General features: G+C 46.1%; 1 protein-coding gene across 5 annotated transcripts in view; it reads right to left on the reverse strand.

The window, feature by feature from the left end:
- Positions 1–9,948: 9,948 nt before the first annotated feature.
- Positions 9,949–27,115, reverse strand: part of AMPH (amphiphysin) — a 241,854-nt gene continuing 224,687 nt past the window's right edge. For all 5 annotated transcript variants that reach the window (XM_055147158.1, XM_055147157.1, XM_055147155.1 and 2 more), the window contains 4 exons: positions 17,902–18,093; positions 15,376–15,546; positions 14,174–14,275; positions 9,949–11,184 (listed from right to left, as the gene is read on the reverse strand). In XM_055147158.1, the coding sequence (XP_055003133.1) occupies positions 11,077–11,184; positions 14,174–14,275; positions 15,376–15,546; positions 17,902–18,093 (573 nt within the window). In that variant the 3' untranslated portion in view covers positions 9,949–11,076. The remainder of the gene's footprint in view (positions 11,185–14,173; positions 14,276–15,375; positions 15,547–17,901; positions 18,094–27,115) is intronic.

Here is a 27,115-nt window from a genome sequence, read left to right on the forward strand (position 1 = left end):
TTTCGTGCTTGTGTTTCAGTCATACAATGCTCAAGTACCTGGAGTACCCATCCCTCCATCAGTACCCATTCTTCACCACTGATGATTCCAGTATCCCTCCCACCCCCTCTACTCCACCCCCCCATCCCATCCCGCCTCTGTGGCAGGGCATTCCCTTTTGTTCTCTCTCTCCTTTTGGGTGTTGTGGTTTGCAATAGAGGTATTGAGTGGCCAAGGTGTTTAATCTATAGTCTACTTTCAGCATGCATTTCCTATCCCGAGTGGGTCCTCCAACCACACTTTACATGGTGTTCCCTTCTCTATCTGAGCTGCCTTTCCCCCCAGCATGTGAGGCCAGCTTCCAAGCTGTGGAGCAAACCTCCTGGTACTTATCTCTACTATTCTTGGGTGTTAGTCTCCCATTCTGTTATTTTATATTCCACAGATGAATGCAATACTTCTATGTCTTTCTCTCTCTTTCTGACTGATTTCACTTAGCATGATACTTTCCATGTTGATCCACTTATATGCAAAGGTCATGACTTCACCTTTTCTAACAGCTGCATAGTATTCCATTATGTAGATGTGCCAAAGTTTCTTTAACCAGTCATCTGTTCTCAGGCACTCAGGTTTTTTCCAGATTCTGGCTATTGTAAACAGTGCTTTGATGAACATACAAGTGCAGATGTCATTTCTACTATGCTTTTTTGCTTCTCCGGGATATATTCCCAGAAGTTGTATTGCTGGGTCAAATGGGAGCTCAATTTCTAATTTTTTGAGAAATGTCCATATTGTTTTCCAAAAGGGCTGAAACAGTCAGCATTCCCACCAGCAGTAAACGAAAGTTCCTTTCTCACAACCACGCCAACACCAGTTGCTTTTGTTCTTTTGTATGTGGGCCAGTCTCTGTGGTGTGAGGTGGTATCTCATAGTTGTTTTGATCTGCATCTCCCTGATTAGGGATAAAGAGCATTTTTTCATGTGCATTTTGGCCATTCGCATTTCTTCATTGAGAAAGTTTCTGTTCATTTCCTCACCCCATTTTCTTTTTTTTTTTGACTTTTTAAAATTTTAATTCAAGACTGTATAAATCACCCTGACAGAAGTCAGATAATTTTTTTATTGAGACAGAAGTTTTTTTTAATTAATTAATTTATTTTTAATTCGTGAATCACCATGAGGACACATTTACAGATTTATACATTTTTGTGCTTATGCTTCCCTCATACAAAGTTCGGGAACCCATCCCTTCACCAGTGCCCATTCTCCACCACCAGTAAACCCAGCATCCCTCCCACCCTCCCCGATCCCATCTCCCCCCACCCCGCCCTGCCACTGTGGCAGGGCATTCCCTTCTGTTCTCTCTCTCTAATTAGCTGTTGTGGTTTGCAATAAAGGTGTTGAGTGGCCGCTGTGCTCAGTCTCTAGCCCTCATTCAGCCCGCAACTCCCTTCCCCCACATGGCCTTCGACTACATTATAGTTGGTGATCCCTTCTCTGAGTTGCCCTTTCCCCAGAATGTGAGGCCAGCCTCCAAGCCATGGAGTCAACCTCCTAGTACTTATTTCTACAATTCTTGGGTGTTAGTCTCCCACTCTGTTATTCTATATACCCTAGATGAGTGCAATCTTTCTATGTCTGTCTCTCTCTTTCTGACTCATTTCACTCAGCATGAAACTTTTCATGCCCATCCACTTAAATACAAAATTCATGACCTCCTTTTTTCTGACAGCTGCATAGTATTCCATTGTATAGATGTACCAAAGTTTCCTCAACCAGTCATCCGTTCTAGGGCATTCGGGTTTTTTCCAGATTCTGGCTATTGTAAATAGTGCTGCGATGAACATACATGTGCAGATGTTGTTTCGATTATACTTTTTTGCCTCTCTGGGATATATTCCCAGCAGTGGTATTGCTGGGTCAAATGGAAGCTCAACCTCTAATTTTTTGAGAGTCGTCCATATTGTTTTCCAGAAGGGCAGAACCAGTTGGCATTCCCACCAGCAGTGTAGAAGGGTCCCTTTCTCCCCACATCCTCTCCAACAGCGGTTGCTTTTGTTCTTTTGGATGTGTGCTAGTCTCTGTGGTGTGAGGTGGTATCTCGTGGTTGTTTTGATCTGCATCTCTCTGATGATTAGTGATGTAGAGCACTTTTTCATGTGCCTTTTGGCCATTCGTATTTCTTCCTTGGTAAAGTTTCTGTTCATTTCTTCGCCCCATTTTTTGATGGGGTTGGATGTTTTCTTCTTGTAGAGTTCAACCAATGCTTTATATACCATTGATATCAACCCCTTATCTGATGGGTATTGTGTAAATATCCTTTCCCATTCTGTGGATAGTCTTTGGATTCTGGTCACTGTATCTTTTGCGGTGCAGAAGCTTTTTAGTTTAATGTAGTCCCATTTGTTGATCTCTGTTTTTACTAGATTGCTTAGTTCTGTGTCACCTTTTAAGATACCTTTATCTTCAATATCGTGGAGGGTTTTGCCGACCTTGTCTTCAATGTACCTTATGACCTCACCCCATTTTCTGATGGGGTTGAATGTCTTTTTCTTGTAGAGTTCAACCAGTGCCTTTGTATATCCTTGATATCAACCCCTCATCAGATGGGTATTGGGTGAATGTCCTTTCCCATTCTGTAGATTGTCTTTGTATTCTGGTCATTGTACCTTTTGCGGTATAGGAGCTTCTTAGTTTAATATAGTCCCACTTGTTTGTCTCTGTTTCTGTTTGGTTGGTCAGTTACGTGTCATCCTTGAAGATACCTTTAGCTTCAATATCGTGGAGGGTTTTGCCGACCTTGTCTTAAATGTACCTTATGGTCTGTGGTCTGATGTTGAGGTCTTTAATCCATTTAGATCTGACTTTTGTGCATGGTGTTAGGTCGAGGTCTAAGCCCATGTGGCTGTCCAGTTGTGCCAGCACCATTTGTTAAAGAGGCTTTCCTTGTTCCACTTCACATTTCTTGCTCCCTTATCAAAGATTAGATGTTCAAACATTTGGGGTTGTGTGTAGGGATATTCCATCCTGTTCCATTGGTCTGTGGTTCTGCCTTTGTTCCAGTACCATGCTGTTTTAATTGTCACTACTTTGTAGTAGAGTTTAAGATTGGGGAGGGTGATGACTCCCATCATCTTTTCCCCAAGAGCTGCTTTATTCATGGGCGTTTATTCATGGGCATTTGTTGTTCCATATGAATTTTTCAGGAGTGTTTGGTCCATTTCTTTGAAGAATTTCATGGGTATCCTTATAGAGATCACATTGAATTTGTACAATGCTTTGGGGAGTATTGCCATTTTGACAATGTTAATTCTCCCTATCCATGACAGGGGATATGTTTTCATTTTCTCCTGTCCTCTTTTATTTCGTGGAGTAGCGTTTGAGAAATATCTTGACACAAAGTGAAGTTCTCATTCCTGAGCTCCCTCCCCCAAGCGCCTTGAGGCTGGTGTTGGTGTTTGTATCCAATGCGCTTCTCTGGGGAGGCCACTGCCTTGGAGGCTGCCTCCCTTGTCTTGGAGAAGAATAACGCATGCGGTGGGAGACCAGCCCTGCTCCCACCAGCACAGCGAGGCCAGCCCTGGCAGTGAGCCTACAAAGATGACCCCTGAAGGAGAGTGTCATGAGTCATGTTTTCCATGACCACTGAAGTTGATGACAAATCCCCTGGATTTGTCCCTGGGGGTCTAAATGACCTGGATCTAAACTTACAAGTCAAAACCATCACTTAGCATTGACAGTTTTATATAGGCAGCCAAAAATTATATCTCAGGGCCCCCCAAAAGAAAAAAGTGGGTTATCCTGAAGTAAGTACCCCTGTGGGTGTCTCTGAGAGTTTTCTGATTTCTTATGGGACTTTATTTTTGAAAACTTAGTTTTCATATGGAGGTTGGTGGAATGTGGCCATACCCGGTTTTCCCCAGGGTGCACTGCTAGCTCTGTGCTCAGGGATCACTTCTGGAGATGCTCGGGTGCCTGGGAGCCACCAGGGCTGTTCATTTGCAAAGCAAGCCCCTCCCCCGCCACACTGTACTCTCACAACCAGCTCTCGACTTCTTGGACAGCGGGGCAGGGCGGTTGATTGGTTCTAACCTGGCAATGCTCAGGGCTTACTCCTAGTTCTAAACTCAGAGAGACTCCTGGTGGAACTATGGAGTGCTGAGGACAGAACCTGGCTGTCACTCCTGGCAATACCAGGGAATGAACCAGGGTTGGCTCCATGCAAGGGAAGTCCCTCAACCTCTGTACTATCTCTTGCCCCATTTCTCTCTCTCTTTTTTTTTTGTCATACTTAGTGCATGGCATACTGTCATGAATCTGTGCCAGTTATATGACTTTATTTATTTTAGGGCCACACCCTGCAGTGCTTAGGGCTTACTCTGAGCTCTGAACTCAGAGATCCCTCCCGAGGGACTTGGGACCTTATGGAGTATTGGGGCTGGAACTTGGGCTGGGCACATGCTAGGCGAGTGTCTTATCTATCACACTGTCTCTCCAGCCCAGTGATTTCATGTATTTGTTGCTCATTTCATTCTCTCCCCTCCTTCACTTTCTATTCCAGTATCCCCACAGACACTCACAGTAATGCACTGATATATGTCCTCCGAGCCTCTGAACCTTTAAAAACTGAGTGGGGAATACTGCATTTCTACCTTTGCATGGACCATCTGCTGCTCCTCTGCTGATCATTGCTTGCAGTCCCAGCATTGTACTCATCTGCCCTCAGTGATGGGCACCTCAAAGGCAGCCTGTACTGGTCAGGGCCAGTAAAGCCGAGTCGGACACCTCACAGGAAACCTCCACTGCACTGCATCTGCACCTTTGGGACTGCTGCTGGTCACAAGGACTGCAAATACGGTTCCACACCAGGCTGTCCAGGTGATGTGATCTCACACTTCTGTCGGCACCAACCAACTTTCCCACCAGGATCTCATGGTTGGTTATTAGGCACCTAAACCTGTCTTTTCAAACCTGGTGTCCATGAAAAATGCGTATCTATTCCACATTTTTGTAGTGAGAAAACAGAGGGTAAAAGCGACCTTAGAGTCAGTGTATATGATTTATTCCCAGTCCTGCCACCAATTGGCTGAGAGCATCCTCATCTGCAAAAAGGAAACAGCAACTAGCTCAGAGTTTTGTGCAAAGTGTATGAATTTACACATGCAGAAAAAGTGAGAGAGGGCTGGTAAACAGTAAGTATGCAGAGAGGTGACTTACTAATTTATTTGCCATTAGCAGTAACACAATGGCATTTTAGACTTAATGATTAAATTATATGAACTTAGCTTTTTAGCAATTAGTTTTTTACTTAACTGAATTTGTATAGTCTAATTATTCCTTTGGTCACTTTAGATATCCTCAGGAAAAAAACCTATCATTTATTTATTATTTTGGTTTAAACAATCTACCATTGAACAGGAATTCCTGATTTTATAGTCAGACTCTCTTTTTTTTTTTTTTTTTTTTTGCTTTTTGGGTCACACCTGGCGATGCACAGGGGTTACTCCTGGCTCTGCACTCAGGAATTACCCCTGGCAGTGCTCAGGGGACCATATGGGATGCTGGGATTCGAACCCGGGTTGGCCGCGTGCAAGGCAAACGCCCTACCCGCTGTGCTATCACTCCAGCCCCTCAGACTCTCTTTAACTAAATACTTCTTGGTACTTTTTGGAAGTGTTGTTTCAAACAACTTTTTGTCTTCCAACTACACAAAAGCATTCAATATTTTCTTTTTATACTACTGTAGATTTCATTCCATGCTGATCACGGAATGAAGTTTCTCGACACCCTGAACTGTTCGTCACTCCGTCCCTGTTCATTCACTCATGTGGCTAGAAGGCCTGGGAGTAGATGCAGAATACAGAGACGCTAACAGAGACTGGTCGGTGGGAGAAATGGTGTGGGATGGGATGTGGAATCACTTTCAACTAAACCCACTGAGAGGGACTTTCAGACTAAACCCACTGAGAGGGATTTCGGTGTGGGCAGAAGGATGAAATGACAAAGGTAGTATTTGAGCTATGCTTGAGCCACAAGAGAGTCTAGAGCAAGAGGAGGTGGGGAGAGTGTAGATGAGCGGTGAGGGGCAGGGGAGGACATGAAGAGCATCTGACAGCTGTAGGCAAGCACTGGTGAAGATGTTTTGGCTCTGAAAGCCAAACACGCAGGGATTCCATATGGCACATGAGAATGACTATTTGTGTATGTATGTGTGTGTGTGTGTGTGTGTGTGTTTTGGGGTCTGTGTGTGGGGTGTGGAGATGTGTATGTTAGTGGGCATGTTGGTGTGGGGGGGTGTGGAGATGTGTATGTTAGTGGCATGTTGGTGTGGGGGGGCAGACAAGGACAGGAGCAGTAACAGTTTGACAAGGTGCAAATAAAATAATTTGTGGACATTCCCTTTTGCTCTCCACAAATTATTCTATTTGCACCTTGTCGAAATGCCCTGCCACAGAGGTGGGGTGGGGTGGGGGGAGGAAGGGGTGGGGGTGGTGGGAGGGATGCTGGGATCATTGGTGGAGGAGAATGGGCACTGGTGGAGAGATGGGCACTCAACCATTGTATGACTGAAACGTAAGCACGAAAGTTTGTAAGTCTGTAACTGTACCTCACAGTGATTCGCTAATAAAAAATTTAAAAAAATAAAATAAAATAAAAGTACTCAATGAAACCTCTAAAAAAGAAACAACTATGGAATCTGTGAAGGAGGGAAACTAAGAAGGGAACGAGGGAGCTCAGGAAGACAAGAATCAAGGTCTGTCTTGATCGGGATGGGGACACTCCTGGGACTGGTGGCAGGCTCCCACGCAAGGCTCCCTGTAGGAACAGAAGAAACAAAGGACGTTTATGACCTGGAAAGTGGAGCACCAGGTGTGCAAGCTCGGGGCTCCAAGGAGCAGCCCCTCCAGGGCACACTTGGCAGAGAAATGCCTGAGTGAAGTCTCAGAACACAAGGTCCCGAGGTGTAGGGACTGACGCAGCAAGAACCTGCCAACTGCTGGGTGGATAAAGGAACTGGGGGGGGTGGGGGTGTTTGTAAGGAGTCGTCAAAAACTCCAAGGACCAAGAGTGGGGCACAGTGTGAGGGAGAGAATATAATACCGCCTGTCCCCACGCCCACTCCAGAACCGAGTACCAGAGAGAAGAAAATTAGTAAGGTTCACAGAAAAGGAGGAGTCAGAGAGGTTGGAAAACTGAGAATTTGGAGAAATTTGGTGGCATTTCTAAATGCCATGTCTATCATTCGCTGGTCACAGTAGGACTTTGGAGAACAGGGCACTAGGATACAGAGTTTAATAGTTATTGACTAAGGAGGGTGATCTGCCACGTGACAGGGAGTGAGCAACGTGCTCTCCTCTGCGTGGGTATCTGTGTTACACAGGATCAGGAAGCATTTCTCAGGGGCTGAGGGCACAGTCACCTGGTAAAGTTCAGAGGGGAATAAGCATAGGAGTGACCCAATGTACAAGACAAACTGAGCACTAAACCTGAGATCATGGGGGCTGGGAATCCACTGGGTTTTAGGAAAGCAAGAGTAGATTTAGGTAAATTTATAATAGCATCAAGCTGCTGGGTCTCCATTTCAACACAGACCGCTGAGCCTAGAAAAGGCAGTATCTGCTGCCATGAACAATGACTTTCAAACCCCTTGGAACAGGCTATTAGTCCCATGTCATCATATTGCTTTTTGCTTTCATGAACAGTTTCTCAAACTTAGGGTGTGCCTTGAGTGGTGCTATGGTCAGGCTGTAACCAGTGGTCAGGGTGTTCTTTACCCGGTGCTGCACAGGATAACCATAAAGTAGCTCTATAGTTGGTAGGGGCTCAAGGATGCACAGACCAAAAGGCTCTTGATTTTCTAAGTGGGTCAACAAACTATTAGTCATCATCTGCCTAACGCATGACCAAATGTCTGATAGTATTTCAGTCTTAAAACAAGTTATACATATGCAGGAAAGACAGTTGCCACATCGCATAAGATCAACTCATCTCCAAGATCTGACTCACAAAGCTACGAGGTTTTCAGCTGGGTTCCAAATGAAAGGCAGAAGGCAGCTGGGCTCCTCTGGAAAGAACTGAGGCCCTAGGAGGGGGAAATCAGTTCATTCCCAAGGCCCTGAGATGTTCAACCGTGTGATATGTGTGCAACAAAACACCGTCTTCTTTAAACTCATTAATTTCTTGTAGCTCTTTCAGTTTCCAAAGTCATTTTTGTTGGTGGTTCATCAAAATGGGCCATGGGGTCTTGAGAATTTTACCATGACCTGGTTATAGGTTTATTTATGAGGACATTCTGCACTTGTCTCGCTTTTTATGAAGACTGTGACATTATGTACAGATGCACTGTCCCCAAAGCTGCCCCAACTTCATGCAGAAGTGCTTGTCCTTGGGGGAAGAGTCAGACGGCAGCGAGCACGGAGACTGTCCCACCTCAAGGGCCCTAGCTAAACCGAGACGTTCCTGGGAAGCCAGAACCTCAGAGGGCACTGCTTGGCAATTTCACCCGATCGCTGGGGATTAAATGAGTCTACCCATGGTATCAGCAGCAATGAGGGCTACAAATGCTGAGTACGAAACACAACCTGCTCTGTCCGATTCATATCTGAAAGGCCCTTTGAGCTAGTGCCACTGAGTCTGTAAGAACTTTAGACACAATAACAAGTCTCAGGTAAGGCTTCCCCTGCTAAAGTCTCATTGTAATTCCCGTTACAAGTCTGCCAGTACACAGTGAGGTGGTGTGCTGCGATGAGCTGATGGTCTGAGAGCATGGATTTGACTATAGGAGAAGGCGAAGTCTAGAGAACTGTCTGAGAGTCCCTGAATCTACTCACTTTCTTAGGAGACCCACTGCAACAGAATGTCCATTTCAGACCCAGAGATATTTCTGGAGAATACCACTGTCCCATCCCTCACCCCCTCATCTTAATTTTCAGTGATGTGGGGAATCTTGGATCATGAAAACTCCTGCAACAAAACACCAGGTTACTTTTACTTGGTGTTACAAAAAGGAGTCCAAACACCACAGACCAAGGCGAAGTAGTTCACGGAAATAACATTTCAGAAGACCTTGTTACAGGCGTGGCCTAACTCTACCTAGGAACTCTGTCCTGCCTAACTGGACACTTCAAGGGCCACCACGGGGAGGAGTGTGAGAGGAATGCAGATGGTGAGGGATGACCCTGTGAATACTGGGTGCACTCTATTGTAACAACTCATTTTCCAGTCTCAGGTTTCAATCTCTTGTGTCTCTGCTGTCAGGAGTGGCTTCCTAGTATACATCTTACACTGCTGTGTTTTTTTATGCACTGAATTAGCAGTCATGCATTGATATGCTATTTTCTTGCACAAAACTAGTCACGGTGAGAGTCCAGCTTCCTTGTAAATTAGCCCCCGGCAAACTTGGGTCAGGAAACCATTTTCCTATTAAAACTTAAACATCAAAGTCACTAACCCTGTAGAATCCAAACCAGGCACCAGAAGTCTAAGAAGGCTTGTTCGTGATCAGCTTAGGGGACAAGGATTCTATTAGAGAAGAGTCCAAATCACACAGAGATGTTGGATTTTAAGAATTCTCTAAACAGCAGCTCGCTGAATTGGTTTTCTTTCTCCCTTTCCATCTGGTCTATTTACTTTATGTGCTAGGAACATACACACGTCAAAAAGAAAAGTGGCTAAAATGAGGCTGGCGTGAGAAGAAATTTTGATCAGCTTTGGTGAAACACAGATGGGGCGGCCCCGCCAGCATGCTGAGAGGCTATCTGTGCCTAGTGACCGCTGGGTGGCAGGGGTCCCGAGGGACCAGCAACGAGGGGATGAAGGGACTGGGGCAAGGTGTGGACAGGGCAGCACAGCCCAGCGGCACAAGCACATTTCTGCACAGATAACAGCTCCGACATCAACTGTTTCAGCCGTACAACTGAAGCAATCATTCCCAAACAAAGGACTCTCGAAAAGGAACTGGGCAGTTGCTGGAGATCACCAAGGGTTTATTGGATGACACAGCACTGAAAACGTGATCGTTACAGATGACCTGTGGATACAGCATACAGCAGCTATTCATTGGAGGACGATCTGTGAAGATGAGTTGCATAAATATAAAGAGGTGGAAATAAATAGGATTTTTTTTTAAGTGTTCTTTTGGGGTGGATTTAGAAGCCACATCATCTCAGGCCAATCTCAGGATGGCAGCAGTTAAGATTTCTTAGCTGCCCGTTCTAAGTTGCCTACAGCGGCCAGACTTGCAGATAACGGGCTCTGCTTTCTCCAAGGGGCAGGGGGCAGCTCAGACATGCTATGTGTCACCGCATCCTGAAAAAATGCACGTTACAAACACAGATACTGTTGACTGTTTTGGCAATCAGATGGTTGGTTTTGCCCTAAGGCAAACCTGCAACTGTAATGCCAGACAGAGTAAGAGCAATGCATGTACCAATGACACTGAGAGGCAAAGAGCTACCACAAAAAGGAAAGGGAGCAGCTATGTGTATGCAGTTCGGCACATACACATAAACCCAGGTGTGATGGGAAATAGTGTGACTGTCTAGAGAGAGAGAGAGAGAAAATTGTGTTTGAAAGAACGTTGAAAACCTTTGCAGCAAATTTACCTTTAAACACAGTAAACTTGAGAGAGAGAGAGAGAGAGAGAGAGAGAGAGAGAGAGAGAGAGAGAGAAGGAAGAGAGCGCTCACGTGCTCACACCTGTGCTGGGGAGTAAAATAATCTCACACTACAGGGTAGTTCATCACATCTGCAGGGCGGCCACTCAATACCAGACACTTGGTGCAGAGGATTAAGGTTCTGGTTCGGAGAAAGCGACCTTGGAACTGGCGGGAGGGCATCAAGTACACGAGTGTCCACTGCTCGGACAAAGCACAAACGAACCTTTGATCAATAACATGAGAATCAGTGAGGAACTTTGCTTTCTTCACTTTTGTCTCTTAGAGTTTTTGCACACATGCCCCACGGATGTGCCGTGACGAGCGTTGCCACGGCATCACTCTGTCCATCACCGAGAGTGTCTTAGCAAAAGTGAGCACTTCCAGTTCCACGCAGGGTGAAGAAACCAGTAAGCAGGCTACTCTGGCAACACTCGGGTGCTTAATCCAGGCGCCGGGTGAAGTTCTCTGGAAAGAGGCCTTTGTAGGTGGCAAGATCTCGGTACTGAAGCCAGTCTGACTCCTTCACTCCCACCAGCCAGCCTGCATCCTGCAACAGAGAAAGGGTTCTCAGAGGCCAGCGAACACTGGAGGAACTGCACCGAGAACGCGCAGGCCAGGAGCTCAGCCCACACCCAGGTCCCACGGCAAGATGCTGCATGGCTGTACGTGGCATGCAAGGCCAACGGCAAGAGCACCCCCAACGAAATGCTAGTTTAAAGTGAAGGAATAAACATTTCAGGTTATTTTTCGACATATAATAAAGTTTAATATTAACATTATAATTTTAGGGACCGGAGAGACAGTATGGTGGGCGGGGCATGAGCCTTGCATATGGCCAACCTGGGTTTCAGCCCCAGCACCCCCCATGGCTCCCTGGGCACTGGCAGGAGCCCTGAGTGCTGAGTCAGGAATCACTCTGAGTAGAGCCAGGAGTGGAGCCCCCCGTCCCCAAAATAAAACCCCAGTTATCTCATATGAAGTATAATTAATGGATGCTAACTAGCTCAGAACGTGAGAAAAGAACCATGGCCAGGGACATGTGGGAATACCATCTCATGGAAAGGCCTGTCTCTCGTGGGAAAGGGCTCGAGGGCCCTGCTGAGGCCACGGTGGGGAGGGAGGGGGACCTTCTGTATTCCACCCAGAACCACCTGGGGGCTCTCTGGCTCCTGTCTCACCACTGGAGTAAATATCAGATAGAAGGCGTGTCAAACGCCAGCTGATGTGTCCCTGGTGCCACTGCTGAGTTTGCTGCCGCCCCAACACCATCCGCTTTTCAAGTTTATATGAACCAGACACCGGCTGAAGCCAGGCCACCCTCGCTGAAGCATCCAGCTCGTCATGAAACATCCATCCCAGACAGCTGTCGATGGTCTAGGGCCTATAAAGATGCGCCTAGATGGGAGAGCCGTTATAAAGCTAGAACAGGGTGACAGGAGCATTAAAGAACTGTCCCTGACGGCGGCACTGGAGATGGACAGGGCTGAGGAACAGCCGCTGCCTACTCCTGAGACAACGATGAGCAGCGCTGGGGGGTGGGGGGGCGTGGAGCTGAGCGAGGGCTTTGTGAAACACACAGACCGTGGGATGCAAAATTAGTGGGAAATGACCATCTTTTTAAAGTTAACTGGCCCAGGAGAGACTTTACTCTCCAAGGAGGATGAACAATGGCCAGATTTAATCGGAACCAACCCCCAGTACAGCTCAAGTACATCAGATAAAATGAGGTCTCAAAAATTAAATAAGGAAACTGAATACATTCCCTTTTGATATAATCTAAGGCTATAAATTGATGCTACTATGTAGACAAGAAATACAAGCATTTAGACAGTCCAATTTTCAACCGCAGGAAAATACCACTGAGAAAATAATGAATCAATAAAACAACTCAGAATATCCTCACCGATGAGAAAAAATGTCTTCTTTAAAATTATGATGTTACATATTTGAAGGATAAAGTTATACTTAAAATTAAAGATGGTAACAAAATGTCTTATAAACCTCTAGGAAGATTATAAAACTTTGTTCTCCCCAGAAGTGTCTGTATTTGACTTTGTTTACAATGAATGAGTCTAATAGAACCAAGTAAAATTACATGTTTAAAAAGTGTTCAAATAAATGGCAGACACAAAACCCATAATCATGGCATCCTGCAATATTATTTACAGGGTAAAGTGGGAATATTACCTAATTTCAATCGTTAGCTAGGAAATTTAAAATATTAAAATTTAACACCTTAAGCTATATGGCAGACTAAAGATTCCCAGTTTTGGTAATGGCAAAGTCAACTGTATTAGCAAAATACTGCTGTACAGAACATTTTCTAAGCATGAGAACAGTCATATTTACAAAATCACAATATGCACATATATACACATAACCAACTCATCATACAGAGAAAGGACGATGTCTTATAAAACATTCCATACAAAAGCTTACTCAGTGGCACTGTCATGAATGATGAGGCTGGACATGGTAGGAGCATTCTGGGAGCACTCAGCGTGCTCCACAGGAGGCAGAGAATGCTGAGACCCCGACGCAGGGAAGTGCTCGGGGGAGACGGGAGCTACTGTGGCGCTGATCCTCTCTGCGAGGACCGTCCTCAGCAGTGGCAGAGACCCAGAGGATGAAGGGGAGCTTGAGAACAGCTCCAGCTTATAGGCGCCATCTGGACAGAAGGCGTCCGAGGTGGGGGGAGTCCCCGTCCCAGAGAAGCATACCGACAGTCCCTTTTCCGGCCCTCAGGGCCGAGGGCTGTGCCAGGCTTCCAGAGGGCGCTGCAGAAGGAGACCAAATGCCTGAGACTCAGCACTGCCGAGGGGAATGAAGGGCTGAAGGGCTGGATCCCACCAGACTACAGAACGGATTAAACCTCTCAGTTTCTTTACCCAAGCACCAGACAGGCCACGGCTCTGAGGTATGGCCCAGGACAAATAGCCCAGAGTAAACACAAAACTGAAACAGACCCACAATATATAAATATATATATAAAACATATCACTGTCACTGTCACCCTGTGGCTCATAGATTTGCTCGAGTGGACACCAGTAACATCTCCATTGTGAGACTTGTTACTGTTTTTGGCATATCGAATACACCACAGGTAGCTTGCCAGGATCTGCCACGTGGGCGAGATACTCTTGTAGCTTGCCGGGCTCTCTAAGAGGGGCGGAGGAATTGAACCCAGGTCAACTGTATGCAAGGCAAACTCCCTACCAGTTATGTGCTATCACTCCAGCCACATACAAAAATATGTAGAACAAATATCCATGAATTCAAGATAACTACACAGAGTCTCTTCACTGACTCTGTAAAACGCATCCACACAGGTAGCCCCCACACCCGTGACGATACCCAGTAAGGTAAGAGCGTCCTGACAGAGGGCTGGGCATCCTGCAGGTCAGATCAAGCCTGCACCCCCCTTCAGGGCCTCCGGGCAGCATCTCAGAAAACAAACATTTGTTTCCAGAAGTCACCTGCCAACCTGACACCTGATGAAACTCCTCAGAGCACAGCACCTTCTGCCCGCCCTTTACCTGGTCGGCTTCCGAATCCGAGGGCACCACCAACACCACGTCTCCCCTCTGCAGGTTCAGTTCATCGGAATTTGCCGCCTCAAAATCGTGCAGCGTTTCCACCTGCAAAGGATTTCGGGAGAACCGGCTCATTTCAAAGAAAAAGGGGCACAGGCATAAAAATATTCCAAGCAGATTATCAACTGAGAGTCAGGACAGAGACAGAGGTCCAGGCCACACTCAGAGTAGGAGAAGGCCCCCAGGACAGGGAGAGGCCTTTCTCTGTTTACATAAAACACAGCTTCTGACTCAGCCCCACTCAGGCTGAAGTCACTATACTGGGTGTGTATTACTGACCTAATGCCTCTGGTCACAAACAACAGCTGAGAAGTTGGTCATTAATTCTAATTCTTAGGGGTTTTTTGTTGGACGATTGCTGTCTTATTCTCACTGATATTTTTTATGTTTCTTAACCAGAACTCAAAATACTCACTGGATAGTTCCTCTGAACAAAGATTCATAACTGGTAAAATTACTATTTTTAGGTTATAAAAAAAAAAACCTACTGACTTTTAGCCATTACTTTTTAAATCCACTTCATTCCTTATCACAGCCTTTAAAACATGCCAATCTGCATCTTTCTTTCCCTTTTTTCCCCCAATAAAATACATCTGACTTGGATCTCTGCCTAAGTCTACTCTACGGTATACAGCACATCAATTTGATGTACATGTCACAGTATGACCACACTGCATGCCTTTGTCATATTACACATTATTATTTCTTTGTAGTGGTTTGAAAAATTAAGTCCTGGTCCTTAGCAGGTTTGAGGACTATAATACAGTATTGTTTATATTCATTATTTTGTGTATTACTTCTCTAGGGCTTAATTACTGCTTCTTCCAAGTTCGTTCCTTAAAAATAAGCTGCCCTGTCTCTTTACCCATCTTTCCTGTTACAGAAAGATTTCTTAAAATCTGATTAATAAGGAAACTGGGGCCGGTGTGACAGTACAACAGCAGGGGAATCACTTCTCATGGCCTTCTTCTGCAAAGACCATACCATACCGGGTTTCTGGCTCAGAATGTCTGGGGAAGGGGAAGCCGTACACACAAAGCCTATCTCCTGCCAACACATTGGAGATCCTAAATTTCAAGCCAGAGGACCTCGGGGCAACGGAAGGCCGAGTGACCAGCAGATGGAGAAAGGAGACCAGCTCAGACCTTATAGAGGAAGCCGGGTGGCAGGTCCTGCAGGGCCTGGCCTGCCGTGGGGCCGGGCGCGGGCTGCTCCGAGTCGCCGCTTGGGAGAGCCGTCCCTGCCGGCACGTCGTGCTCTCCGTCCCCTTCATTGTTGGAGGCAGGCTCGATGACCACGGAGGGGATGACCTTCTCCTGCAGGAAGAGCAATGCGCTGTGGCCAGGCCAGGCTGGGAGGGGCCTCCTGCTCCTCAGACTCCGCCCTGACTCCTGCTGGCTCCGGCCTCTGCCTTAAGACCCGTCCTGACAGTGCCCCTGAGACAGGGACCTGTCACTGTCACTGTGATCCCGTTGCCCATCGGTTTGCTCGAGCGGGCACCAGTAACGTCTCCATTGTGAGACTTGTTTGTTTTTTTTTTTTTTTGCTTTTTGGGTCACACCTGGCGGTGCACAAGGGTTACTCCTGGCTCTGCACTCAGGAATCACCCCAGGCAGTGCTCAGGGGACCATATGGGATGCTGGGAATTGAACCCGGGGTCGGCCACATGCAAGGCAAACACCCTACCCGCTGTGCTATTGCTCCAGCCCGTGAGACTTGTTACTGTTTTTGGCATATCGAATACGCCACGGGTAGCTTGCCAGGCTCTGCCGGGTGGGTGGGATACTCTCGGTAGCTTGCCGGGCTCTCCGAGAGGGACAAAGGAATCGAACCCGGGTCGGCTGCATGGAAGGCAAACGCCCTACCCACTGTGCTATCGCTCCAGCCCGTGTGGTAATCTCTGGATGCTTGACCAGTCAGGCAGTCTGGGAAGAGTGAGGGTCCGGGGACCCCGAGAGGGTGAGTCGAATATCGGGGACCCACCCTGGAAGGGTGTGGAGGGGTCCTAGCATGGTCTCACACGGGCAGCGACCCAAATCTTGGCTGGCTGGGCACATGCGCTTGCTTGAAGCTGACACTTCACCTGTGCCACCTCTGCACCCAGGGCTGCTGGGGCCGCCTGAAACCCTGATGGCAGTGTCGGGCCTGAGCTGGGTAACACCCGCCCTGCCATGCTGGCTGTCACTGGCACCCCCCCAGCACTGAAGGGGCTCCAGTGGGCTGCTCTCTGGGGTCAAAGCAAAACCAAAGAACCCAGACCTTGCTTCTACTTCTTTTTTTCTTTCCAAAATTTTATTTTGTTAAAGCACCATGATTTATAAAGTTATTCAAAATTGGGCTTTTGACACACAATGGCCCATCACTGATCCTGCCACCAGCGTCTGCTCCCCTCCACAGCTTCCCCAGGGTCCCTCCCTGCCCCACTCTGCCATCTGACAGGCATCATTGAAAGCTGGCTATTAAAATGTGCATCTCGTGATTCCAGTGTTATGGTTCTGTGGTTTGGGTATTTACGGTTCTCACTCCCTGACACCACCCAAGTATCTGAGTGCCCTTGGCCCCTGCCCCCGTTGCTTCTGTCTGTCTCTTCTCCCCTTCCCCTTCACTGTTTCTTCCCTTCTCCTCCCTAAAATCTGGGGCTAAGGGTGATGCAGGCATGCTCCTCCGAACCACTGCATTTCCTCAGCCAGTCACTTCTACTTTTTAATAAAGATCAATGAGAGGAAAGTTTCCTAGCATGATGGAAGTCTGGAGACATGTTTGCCTTTGGGATCAAATTCTGTACTCCTTCAGCTACTAATTGACACGAGTATGTCTATTCTCCAATTTGGAGAAAATGATACACTCTTTTAATACGTACAACAATACAGACAAAAAAGCTTTGGGCACCGTGACCAGAAAATCTAATGAAAAAAGTAATAAAGTGTTCTCCAAACACTCCCGGTACCAGTGCTTTTAAAAGTGATAATTCAATTTTAAACTTGAAGGAACTCTAGAGATAGTTGGGGAAATTTATTATGTGTCAAGGAATCATGAAAAAGGAAAGCTTGATGTTATCAAGCCCACCCAGCTCTCTACCCTGTGCCTGCCCCCCCCAAGGGGCTGAGGGAAGGAAGCTTCAGGGGAGCCGCCCACGTGTCTTCCTGGGTTTGAGGTTGCAGCTGGAGCTATGTGGACAGTCGCCCCCAAACACTCCAGGAGGAAGCACAGAGCAGGTGCTGACCCCAACTTCCCTTCTGTATTCAGTGACTTTTTTTTTTTTGGAAAGACCAACACAGAGATGGGATTTTGGCGAGAGAAATTTAACAGCAAATTTAATAACAACAGGGCTGATGGCAATCATCACCACAGAAAAGCTCTCGCCACCATGTGACTGGATGGCCAACAGCTGGTCTCTCACCCTCACCTTGCACTGGCCTACGTCCCTTCAAGTCACTTCTCAGTCACACAGCAACCCTGTGGTTCCCTCCCCCTCCCCTCCTGTTCCTTCCTCCCTTCCTCTTGGGCGACCAGCCCAGTCTGTGCCGGTGCTGGCCGAGTGGACTGTCCTGAGACACTTCTCTGGGCGAGTGCAGTGGACACCCCACTCCTGGGGCCACCCCAACACCAACCGAGCTCCCCCCCCCCCCCGCCCCCCCTGCAGAGCCTTTATTCATTCCCTGGAGGCTCACCTGCGGTGCGGCGGCTTCTGCTTCTTCTGGCTGCGGCTGCTCGTGCTCTCCAGCCTCCGTGGTGTCCGTCTCGGCCGGAGTCTCCTCTAGCCTGGCCTCTGCCCCGGGCTCCGCTGCCTTCTCTGGCTCGACCACTCCCTCGGGGGCTCCCTCTGCTGCGGGTGCCACATCAGCCTCTGTGCCAGGCGGGACCTGCAGGTCAGAAGCCAAACGGGCCTTGTAGGGTCTGCCCGGGCCCCTGAGGCCAGTCCCACCTGCCACCCTCCACGTCCCAGCCAGAACCTCTCTGCAATGGGCAGAAGCCCAGGACCCCGATGGAGCAGAGGCGAGCAGCACCTGTCCACTTAAGCCGTTCTCTCCGGGCGCCCACTCAGCTGTGCTTGGGGCAGGTGAACGCAAGTGACAGAGCATCCCCTCGACAGTGGGACCTCGACGGCGTGTGGGCTCCCCCCACAGCTGGCCTCCATGGCATAAGAGGAGGTGACAGAAAGGCCCCAGATAAAAGGTTAGGCCTGATTCTCTACGTGGTCATGAGAGAAACCATATAAAATCATCTCCATTATGCAAAGTCAGAATTTTACAAAACCGCATTTCATCATCAATGTTGAAATCTTCATACGGAAGGGTTCAGGGATAAAGGCTCTCACACTTGTGGAAAAATATTAGGGAATGTTCTCAATGTCACCTCTTGAGGATAATTATTTTCTGATTAATTATGCTTTATAATAAAAATCAAATAAAAATCTGGCAGTGTAGTAGGTGACAAAATAGAAAATAAATGAGGAAATTGTTTCTAAGGTGAAGCATAGTTTCAAAAGGGTATTTTCCATTTAAAATACAATTTTTTTATTTGATATTTAGAAGTAACAAAAATGAAATAAGGAGAATAAGAAATTTAGCTATTAAGAATTCGGTTATGGCGCACATGTCTTGAATAAGACTGAATACTCACTTGGCAGATCTGAGTTGAGAGGTTCAAATAAGAAAGATTGATTAAAAAGTAGAGTATCAGATTGCCCTTATATAAATAACCCAGAACACATATTTCAAAAATTGAGGTTGCTATCTGATGTGATTAGCATTGGCCATTCATTTCTCTTTACTGAATAAATTCTACCCAGTTAGTTTGTTCTATTAAGTTAGGAAAGTCCGAATGCTGCAGAGATTAACTGTCAAACCCAGAGTACTGCAGAAAGAGGGATCGAAAAGCAGGAGCCCCCCAGGGGAGGGAGAGAATGAGGTCAGCGTGCAAGTGAGCGCGAGCGAGGGAGCCAGTTTTTAAAAACACTTTCCTTCTAAGTCAAATTTCTTTTTACTTACAAAAAGAACCTGTGCTTAGAATCCATTTTTTAACAACATGTTTTACCTTGGGGATAAAAAATAATGTTGACATTTTATTCCTATCTGGCCAATTCCTATTCCTAGAAATGTATTCCCCTTTCTTAGGACGATGAGGAATGAAATCATGCACCACGGCTGGCTGATTTCTTCTCCTGCCTGCCATGAAAGTGTTCACTGACATTCTCTTTCTATGTACAATTTACTTACATAAATTATAAACGTTGATTGCTACTGAAGTAGGATGACCAGTACATGGGGATTTATATTTTTGCTAAGTGATAGAAAATAAGAACACATTTGAGAATTTTAGAGAAAGGCCCCGGAAATGGCTCAATGATGAGCCCACTGGCAAGTATGAAGAGCTGAGCTTCCTTCCAAGGTCCCCCGTGGGCCATATGCAGTGCTCGGGCTCTGCCCCGGCCCGGGCTGCAGCACATGTAGTACACATTTGCAGACACTGCAACAGACAAGAGAGTATGAGGCCTAGTGCAAACATGGTGATCATGCATGCAGCTAGTATGTGAGCATGGTGACCACGTGTGCATCTAGTATGTGAGCATGACAATCACATGTGCAGCTAGTGTAGGAGCACAATGATCATGCATGAGGCTACTGTGTGAGCATGGCAACAAAGCGTGGGACTAGTGTGTGAGCACGGAGATCACATATACAGCTAGTGTGCAAGCATGGCCGCCAAGCATGCAGCTAGTGTGTGAGCATGACAATCACGTGTGCGGCTAGTGTGTGAGCATGATAACCATGCATGTGACTCAGTGAGCATGGCAACCACATGTGCAGCTAGTGTGAGAATGGCGACCACACATGCGGCTAGTGTGAGCACAGCAACCATGCGTGTGACTCAGTGTGTGTGCACAGCGACCACACATGTGGCTAGTGTGTGAGCACGGCGACCACATGTGTGACTAGTGTGTGAGCACGGCAACCATGAGTGTGATTCAGTGTGAGCACGGCAACCATGTGTGTGGCTAGCGTGTGAGTAGCGGTAACCACACATGTGGCTAGTGTGAGCACAGCGACCATGTGTGTAGCTAGTATGTGGGTACGGTGACCATGCGTGCAGCACTGGCCTGTGTCAGCGCAGACTGTTGGTGTGGTTCTGCTCTCACAAAGGGAAAACAGGTTTTACAAAAGTGGAAGCACAATGTTCATAGAACAGCCCCACTTGTGAATCCACACTAGTCTGTACTGTCGAGGGAAGCAATAATCAGAAGATAAATTAGGAGAATTTTAGAATATAGAATGCTTAGACTTGGGAAAATGGACCAGATCCTTAACGACCTAAAATTTTCTTACACCTTAGAAACCATATGTGAAGACAACACACGTGCAATGGATGCATGAATCCATATGTATGAAGCCCGTAACCCTATCATGATTCTGTTACTGATTTATACTTATCACCTGTCAGTGTGGGCACACAGATCAGTATATACAGAACACGCATAACAGCACAGAGATAAAATAATGCACTCACTATGGTATTTGACAGCCTACTCCCCCATGCATGCATGTTCCAAGCACATGCTAACAGTCCTGGAGCCAAACTGGTATATCACTAGAGGAGTATATATATATTTGAGAAATATGTGTTTAACTCTCAGAAGTCATTTTGAACTCTCTCCGTACACACCAAAATTTAGTGATGAGTGCCTAATTTACTTCTCCCTCTCTCTATAATGATCCATCTGATTTTACTAGTACAAGATCCACATGTTACCATCATTCCTTTGCTAGATCGTTAACAGGCAGGCAGTGAAGCCAGATCTGGCTGCAATGACGCTGGCCACAGGCAGGGGGAAGCCAAGGGCAGTGAAGGCGAAAGCTGACTGCAATGACGCTGGCCGCCAGCAGAGGGAAGCCAAGGGCAGTGTAGGCGAAAACTGACAGCAATGACGCTGGTCACCAGCAGGGGGAAGCCAAGGGCTCTGCCGGTCTGACGTCGCACATCTCGCAGCAGCTCAAACTCCAGAACTCCAGCGCACCAACAATGTACCAGATTTATGTCCCCAAAAAGGAAGGGAGCAATTGAAAAAATGGTAATGAAAATCATGGAAAACAAAACTCATCAAAATACTGAAATTGGCAAGGGAACTGGCACTTCAGCTACAAAGAGGAAAAGTCAGACCATCGGAATGACCTTACTTGCAGAAAGAAAAAAAGGAGTGCTTCTCCATTCTTCTCTGACTCAAGCAGCAACAAATTCATGTTGCTATAGGAAAAATTAGCAGTGATATTGTAGCGCTTAGAACACACCCAAAGGCATCCCCAGCCTGGCTTAACAGGGTGCCATAAGACAACACCCCTTGTGGACCCTCCTATCTAAGTTTTTGCGTGCTCAAACCATACACGACTAAGAAATTTTACTTTTTGGGTCACACCTGGCAATGCACAGGGGTTACTCCTGACTCCGCTCAGGAACTACTCCTGGTGGTGCCCGAGGGACTGTATGGGATGCTGGGATGAAATCTAGGTCAGCCACATGCAGGGCAAACACCCTACCCGCTGTATTGTCATTCTGACCCCCGGCTAAGAAATTTTTAAAAGACTGCCTTTCATGGTCACTAACTGACAAAGAAGCTAAGAGCATGAAATGGAAAAAAGACAGGTTCTTCAATAAATGCTGTTGGAAGGGTTGGATAACCACGTGTAAAAAGCAGGATCTATATCTCACACCTTACAAAAAGTCAACTCAAACTGGATCAAACACCTGAATAAAGTACACTGAGGAAAATACAGGCAGAATGCTCCAAGTCCTAGACATCAAATATGTCTTCAACAATATGAGGCTATTGGCCAAAACTACAGAATCAAAACTAAAATGGAACTTTGTCAAACTAAAAAGTTTCTCTATGGCAAAAGAAACAGGCTAAAAATAAAAGACCGTTAACTGAGTGGGGAAAAATATATATGCATTCTCAGATAAAGGGTTGATGTCCAGGATCTAAAAAGTACTCACAAAGATCAACAACAACAATAATAAAATCTACAAACCCCATCAAAAGGAGGAGAGGAGAAATGAACAGGCACTTCTCTGAGGAAAATGGATGGTCAACAAACACAAGAAACAATGCTCATCATGATTTATTTTTAGGGAAATCCAAATCAAAACAACAATGAGATACCATCTCATATCAGTGAGAATGGCACATTTTAAAACAGACAATCTGTGTTGGTAGGGGTGTGGTGAAAGGAACCCTCATCCACAGCTCGGGGAATGTTGTCTGGTTTGAAAAGGTGTGGAGAACTTTCAGTAAACTTAAAATTGAGCTGCCATATGACCCAGTGATTCCACTTTTAGGTTTCTCTTCCCAGGACAGAAAAATGTTCATTAAAAAGGACATGCGCACACTGTTATTCACTGCAGCATTCAGTACAATAACCAAGATCTGAGTGATCTCTCTCAATGATCCCTCTCAGAAAGAAACACCTTAGGGGAATATCGGAGGCCCAATGGCAATAGAAATGAAGAGTAGGAGAACTGGTTTTCAGTAGGAAGCTTGCCACTGGGTGTGAGGCGATAAGTTAGGGAAGGGAACGCTAGGACAATGGGAGGGGAACAGTGTCTGCCCACAAAGGCAGGCTGCGGGGCAGGAGGGAAGCTGGGGACATTGGTGGAGAGCAGTGGGCAATGGGTGAAGGGATTGGCGTTGGAACAATATATGCCTGAAACATAATCATAAGTATCTTTGTAACTTTGTAATTCACAATGATTCAATAAAATAAATTCTAAATTTGTTTTACATAATCAAAAAATAAGGAAAGATTTGAAAGCAACCTAGATGTCCAAGATCAGTGGGCAATGATGATGTGGCATATATACATACCGTGGAATACTATGCAGCTATAATCTGGAATTATGAAATTCACAGCAACATGAATGGAAATAGAAGACATCATGTCAAATGAAGTAAGCCAGAATAAAAATGATCAGCACAGGGTGATGTGGTAACCCTTACATGTGGTAACTGGATGAGGGAGTGCAACGGGTTAAAGGGGAGATGCCTTGATCCCCCTAGCCCCAGGGAGGAAAAGGGAAGTAAGAGAAGGGGAAGGTGAGGAGAGATAGATGGAAGCAATGAGGGCCATGCAGCAAGAGGACTCAGGCACACTGGTGGCATTAGGGACTGGCAGAAGCAAATATCCAGAGCACAGAGCGCACAACACTGAAGCTATGAGACCCCAAACCTGAACAACGAGACTTAATAGCTGGGGGCTCTCGGGGTCTGGGAGGGAGCCTGCGACACTGGTGGGGCCACTTGAGATCATCGTGTGTCTAAACCGCAACTGTGAACAACTTTGCAAATTATGGTGCCTTAATTTAAAAATTAATTAAAAAGGAATGTCATTCATACCATTTATACCTAAAGACTGGATTTTATCTGCCTTGAAAATGAACTTCTCTCGTTACACAGAAGTTACGTACTTAACTTTGGTCAGTTTCATACTTAAAAATTGACTGGGAGCAGGGATGTTCTCGACATTTTTAGAGATTATACATTCTTTATGAATGCTTTTGTATTGCTGCTTGCAAATATGCACTTCCAAATTTGAAACTCAGGTGCAAACACTGAGGGAAAAGCATTTGGGGAGCAAAGGATGGCCACTACATATATGCCCACACGTCTCTCTGCCTGTGCGCTGTACCGTGGGTCAGTCTGGAATGGCTTCCACATTTCCCATTCTTACTCAAATATTCCTAGTATACAACAAAGTCAGCTAAAATGACAATGGAAAACCAGAAATTCATTTGCTAAGATAAGTGGGGAAGGCTGTGTATCAGACTGAAAAAGTATCGAGGGCCATAATTAGCCTTTGAAAAAAAATGTGTAGCTTTAAAAAAGAAAATACGTATCTCATGCTCTACTTAGTACTATGGATGACTTACCTGTGGAAAAAGCAGTGACAAATGACTTGCTTTGTTGTGTTTCTATATGCTCTCCAGGGAGTCCAGACGGCTGAAGTTATTGAAAGTATATTTAATGTGACTAAATTTTCTTGACTCTAAATTTGAAGAGGTACACCATAATCCTACCTTGCGCCAAAAATGTACTATGTGGCAGCCAAATACATCTCCAGTGAAAAACATACAATGAAAAAAGAAAGCACTGGGTGCTAGGCAGGCCCACTAGTGTTGGGAGGTACGGGCTGAAAATAGACTATAGACCGAACATGATGCCTACTTAATACCTCTGTAGCAAACCACAACACCCAAAAAGAGAGAGTGAGCAAACGGGAATGCCCTGCCACAGAGGAAGGGTGGGGTGAAGGGGATGGGAGGGTGGTGGGAGGGATCATTGGTGGTGGAAAATGGGCACTGGTGGAGGGATGGGTACTCGATCATTGTATGACTGAAACATAAGCATGAAAACCTGTAAGTCTGTAACTTTGTCTCACGGTGATTCACTAATAAAAAAATTAAAAAATTAAATATATAAAATTAAAACAAAAAAAGCTAAGTACTGTACTGTAGTACTGTACCACTGTCGTCCTGCTGGCATCCCGTTGTTCAATGATTTGCTGGAGTGGGCACCAGTAACGTCTCCATTCTGAGACTTGTTACTTTTTTGATATATGGAATACACCACGGGTAGCTTGCCAGGCTCTGCAGTGTGGGAGGGATACTCTCAGTAGCATGCGACAGCACAGCAGGTAGGGCTTTTGCCTTGCATGTGGCTAACCTGGGTTCGATTCCTCTGTCCCTCTTGGAGAGCCTAGCAAGCTACCAAAAAAAGAGAGACCGACAAAAATCTCCCTGCTCTCAGGCATTTGCTGTTCACCGTTATCCCCAAAGTCTACCAGCCTAAGCACCCTGAACATGCCAACTTGCACATTAGCCCCGCAAAAGTCACAGATGGAACCAGCTCCGAGAGCAAGTCGGGGGGGCTGGCTCACTTGTGCACATTACCCGAATTATCGCATCACTTTCTTTTTTGCTGGTCCCACATCTCCTTGTGGGAAAAGCAAACGTGGTGTGGGCATTCATGGGAGTCCTTACAAACACTCCTTTCTGCAATCCAAAGTTCTTTGCAGTGAAAGGAGCTGAATGCAAGAACACAATGATAGCAGTTTTGTCCTGCAAAGCAGAACAAGAAAATCCAGAAGACTGACAGAAACGAGTCAGGCCTCTAGGCGGTGCAGAGCCTGGACAGAGACAGCAACGGCTGCACACCCAGACCAGTGAGGGAGGAGGGCGCAAGGGATTTGTAACCCTGGGGTTTGGTTTAAGTTGATTTCTCTTATTTACTCACAGTTAGCATTCTTGGTAGCATTTTCTTTGAAAATGTTTGGAAAATGGATGTTACTATATAACTGGTCTGGAGCAAAAATGACCAAGTAAGAAATTCCATACATGTCTCTAGAGAATGTCGTCTTAACTGAAAAATGGTATATTCATGTTAAGATATAATGGATCCCACAGGACTAAAAGTAATTAAAGAAATAGCATTGTAATATTTTGATGCTTTTTTTCTTTAACTACTGAATAGTTCTAACACTGAGAATTAGCCGGATTCTATATTTTAAATGTTACAAAACTGTGGGGAGGGATTTGGTTTAAAAACATCTACAGCACGAGTTAAGATATACACGTTTAAGTATTTAAATACTAAGCACTGCTCCCTTTTTAAAAATTTAATATCGTTTGGAAGAGGGAGCACTCCTGGATTACTCCTGGTAAGGCTTGAAAGCTCCATGGGGTGCAGGGACCAAACCCAGGTCAGCTGCATTCAAGGCAAATGCCCTACCCATTGCACTGTTTCTTCAGCCCCTGTTACTTTTATTATGTCTTCATGAGGACTCTTTTAGACTTCTGTCCAATGTTTTATTATGAGAGAAAAGTCAACAGAGAGAAAAATGGAAAGAAACCATGCAGTGAACGTGCCTGGTTCCCAGTGATCTGTTGGCTTCATAACGCAGCACTGAATGATTTTCAGGCGTTCAGTAAGACATGGGCGCCCTTATAGAGCTGGATGCTGATCCTTATTGCTTTCATACAGGGTGCAGTCCCAATTTCAGGTTGGGACACTATAATGTGCTTTTGTGTGTGTGTGTGTATGTGTGTGTGTGTGTGTGTGTGTGTGTGCGCGCGCGCGTGCGCGCTCAAAGTCTGTAAGCAGTCCTAGCAGTCTTTAATCTTTCTTTTTTGAAAACATGTACGAAGCCAACCTAATTGCTCTTCTTCCCTTTGCATTCTGAAAGTTTGTACAACTTTGGGAGCAGAATCTGAATTAAAAAAAAAATTAAAGGATACAGTGAAGTTGAATCTAATTTTGTCGTATGCTTGTAATTTCTGAGGACCTGCATTCTCTGAAGCAGAAAAACTTAAACTTCATCACCAGCAGATTTTCCTTTCTTACGCTGGCTACGCTGTATCTAGTCTATTCTTTCTGGTCTCCTCTTTAAGAACAATATCTATCACGTGCCACAGCCTCCACCATGTACACTCACTGGCCCGGCTTTACAGGTGCATGACTGTCTCTGATGAGATGCAAGCCAAACTGCTACAATCAGGGTACACAGGTCTCCTTGACGAAACTCTGGGGTACCTTTGGGAGGATGCTGGGCTGAGTCCTGCCCTGCCAAGGTCCTCGCAGCTGCACCCATCCCCCAGCTGCCACCAAATGAACAGCCCAAATGCACTGCTTTATGACTAATATCTACAGAGACGCCAATCGACAAAAATCCTAGGTACGCCAGTTTTCAGGCTGAGGACCCTGGGTCTTCTCGGAGTGGGGGGAGGCAGCCTGCCCCCACCCATACCCCCAAGCCACACAGCAGCTGCCATGCAAACTCAGCAGCTCGGCTCCAGAGCTCATCCTGGAAGAGATTGCGGGCCAGGACCTACAAGTCTCGA

This window comes from Sorex araneus, chromosome 1, assembly GCF_027595985.1.
Source record: "Sorex araneus isolate mSorAra2 chromosome 1, mSorAra2.pri, whole genome shotgun sequence".
Classification (NCBI taxonomy): domain Eukaryota; kingdom Metazoa; phylum Chordata; class Mammalia; order Eulipotyphla; family Soricidae; genus Sorex; species Sorex araneus.